The 1,957-nt window shown below is 35.8% G+C and overlaps 1 protein-coding gene across 1 annotated transcript; it reads right to left on the bottom strand.

Annotated features, from left to right (window-relative positions):
* Window positions 1-522: 522 nt before the first annotated feature.
* LBX1 (ladybird homeobox 1) lies at window positions 523-1,838 on the bottom strand. Its single transcript, XM_018569716.1, has 2 exons — window positions 1,514-1,838; window positions 523-1,242 (listed from the first exon to the last, which is right to left on the bottom strand). The coding sequence occupies exons 1-2, from the start codon at window positions 1,836-1,838 to the stop codon at window positions 767-769; spliced, it is 801 nt and encodes a 266-aa protein (XP_018425218.1). The 3' UTR covers window positions 523-766.
* Between the last annotated feature and the right edge of the window lie 119 nt (window positions 1,839-1,957).

Genomic DNA, 1,957 nt, shown 5'->3' with positions numbered 1-1,957 from the left:
TACATTTATGATTTATAGAACTTTTTTTTTCGTATTTATTGTATTTCATCGTGTCATGCAAAATTCTAAAAACAAGTAAAAATAATTATGTTTCCACCTCCTTTGTATTCATATTATGAAAGGCAGGATTGTTTTAAAAAAAGCATATTGTAGCAGACAAGAAAATATATATATTCTAAATGGTATAACGAGATAGAAATTGCGTTTAAAGAAAAATGTATTTGACATTAGAAAATTAGGTAAATTGGCATACATGTTAAGTACAAAGTAAAAAAAAAAAAAAAGGAAACGTAATATAGAAGGAAAAATAATCCTGTATAATTGTACATGCAAGAGAATTATGGCAAGTTTTAGCAGATACATTCAAATTGTTAAATAAAAGTGTCTTAAAATAGGATTTATCGAAACGTGTGATGAGTAAATTATCTATAGAGATTAAAAGGAGTTTAAAAAAATATGTTTAAATATTTTTTTGTTTTGTTTTTACAGAAGCCATCCACAATTGCACCATTAAAAAAAAAATCATAACAATAATTATAATAATAATAATTATAATAATAAAAAAAACACGAAAACTACCTGATTGGGCAGCCGTTGTAATTTAAGTCTTTCTTATATTACTTATTGCTTTAATTGAAAAAGAAACTGCCTTGGGTGAAAGGTATGATTTTTGAAATCTGGTTTAGGAACAAGTGCAGCATAAAAAATACCGTCCATTCTTGTTTTCATTTTAGTCTTTTTTTCTTTTTTTTAGAATAAAAAAGAGTCAGTCGTCGACGTCAATTTCCACATCCTCTTCGTCTTCTGAGCACTCTTTGCTCGTGTGCTGATCTGTAAGGGGGGAAGAGGGTGACATTTGGAGGTGACTGGGCAGTCCATGGGGTGACCTGGTCCTGGTATTGGAACTGCTCGGGCTCATAGACTCTGTATCGTCCAGTTCTGAAATAGTGAGCACCGCTTCTACTGAGGTCGGGCTGATTTTTTTGGTGGCCACCACATCTGCTTTCATTTCCTCTAAATCTCTTTTGAGCTTGGCTCTGCGATTCTGAAACCAGGTGATGACTTGAGCATTGGTCAGTCCCAGCTGCTGTGCTATTTGGTCTCTATCCGCCGGGGACAGGTACTTTTGGTATAAAAACCTTTTTTCCAGCTCATAAATCTGGTGGTTTGTGAACGCTGTTCTGGACTTCCTCCTTTTTTTGGGGGTCTGTCTCTGGCCAAAAATGGTCATCCCATCTCGTCCTGAAAGGAAAAGTATTTTTCGTTATTTTTTTTATATAATATATTTTTTTTAATTAGACAAATTCTTTTTTTTTTAATTATTCTAAAAATTTTGTTTAAAAATTGCAGAACAATTTTTTTCCTAGCACAGTTTTGTCTATAAATAGGGTTACAATTGTGTTATATTTATCTAAAAAAAATAATAAACAAACATAAGTCACTGAAATAAATAAAGAACAATATTCCAGATGCGATTTGGGGATTATAAACTAGAGAAAGAGTTGAGTGTTACCTTCCGCAGCTTGTAGGACGCTAACTTCCAGACCTTTGAAGGTTTTGCTGGCCAGCTCCTCCAGGGCACATAGAGGTGAAGTCTGGGACAGGAGAGCTCTGCTGGACAAGGGTAGTCCCGTTGGAGGGGGCTTTTCAGAAGAAGACAGTAGGTGAGCTGTCCCACAGATGGTGTAACTTCTTCTCACTGAGGGCTTGTTCAGGATGTCCTCAATACTGAAAGGAGTCAAGGGCTTGTTAGAGTTTGCAGGAGGTGGCAAGTGGTCCAAAGCGTTTCTCCTTCTCTCCTCCGCAGAAGATGCTTTAGCTTCTTCCTTGGAAGTCATTTTTTGAGCTTCACAAAGGCTTGAGAGCTGCTCAAGGAAAAAAAAAAAAAAAGTTCTTTGTAGAACTCCAAGGTCTCCTTGCTGTCTTCTTGAAGGCTTGCAAGGCTGACTGTGCAAGG

The sequence above is a fragment of the Nanorana parkeri genome, unplaced genomic scaffold (genome assembly GCF_000935625.1).
Source record: "Nanorana parkeri isolate BGI_ZX_2015 unplaced genomic scaffold, ASM93562v1 scaffold1382, whole genome shotgun sequence".
In the NCBI taxonomy this organism is placed as follows: domain Eukaryota; kingdom Metazoa; phylum Chordata; class Amphibia; order Anura; family Dicroglossidae; genus Nanorana; species Nanorana parkeri.
The sequence above is the reverse complement of the archived record's forward strand: the minus strand, read 5'-3'. Positions and strand labels throughout refer to the sequence as shown.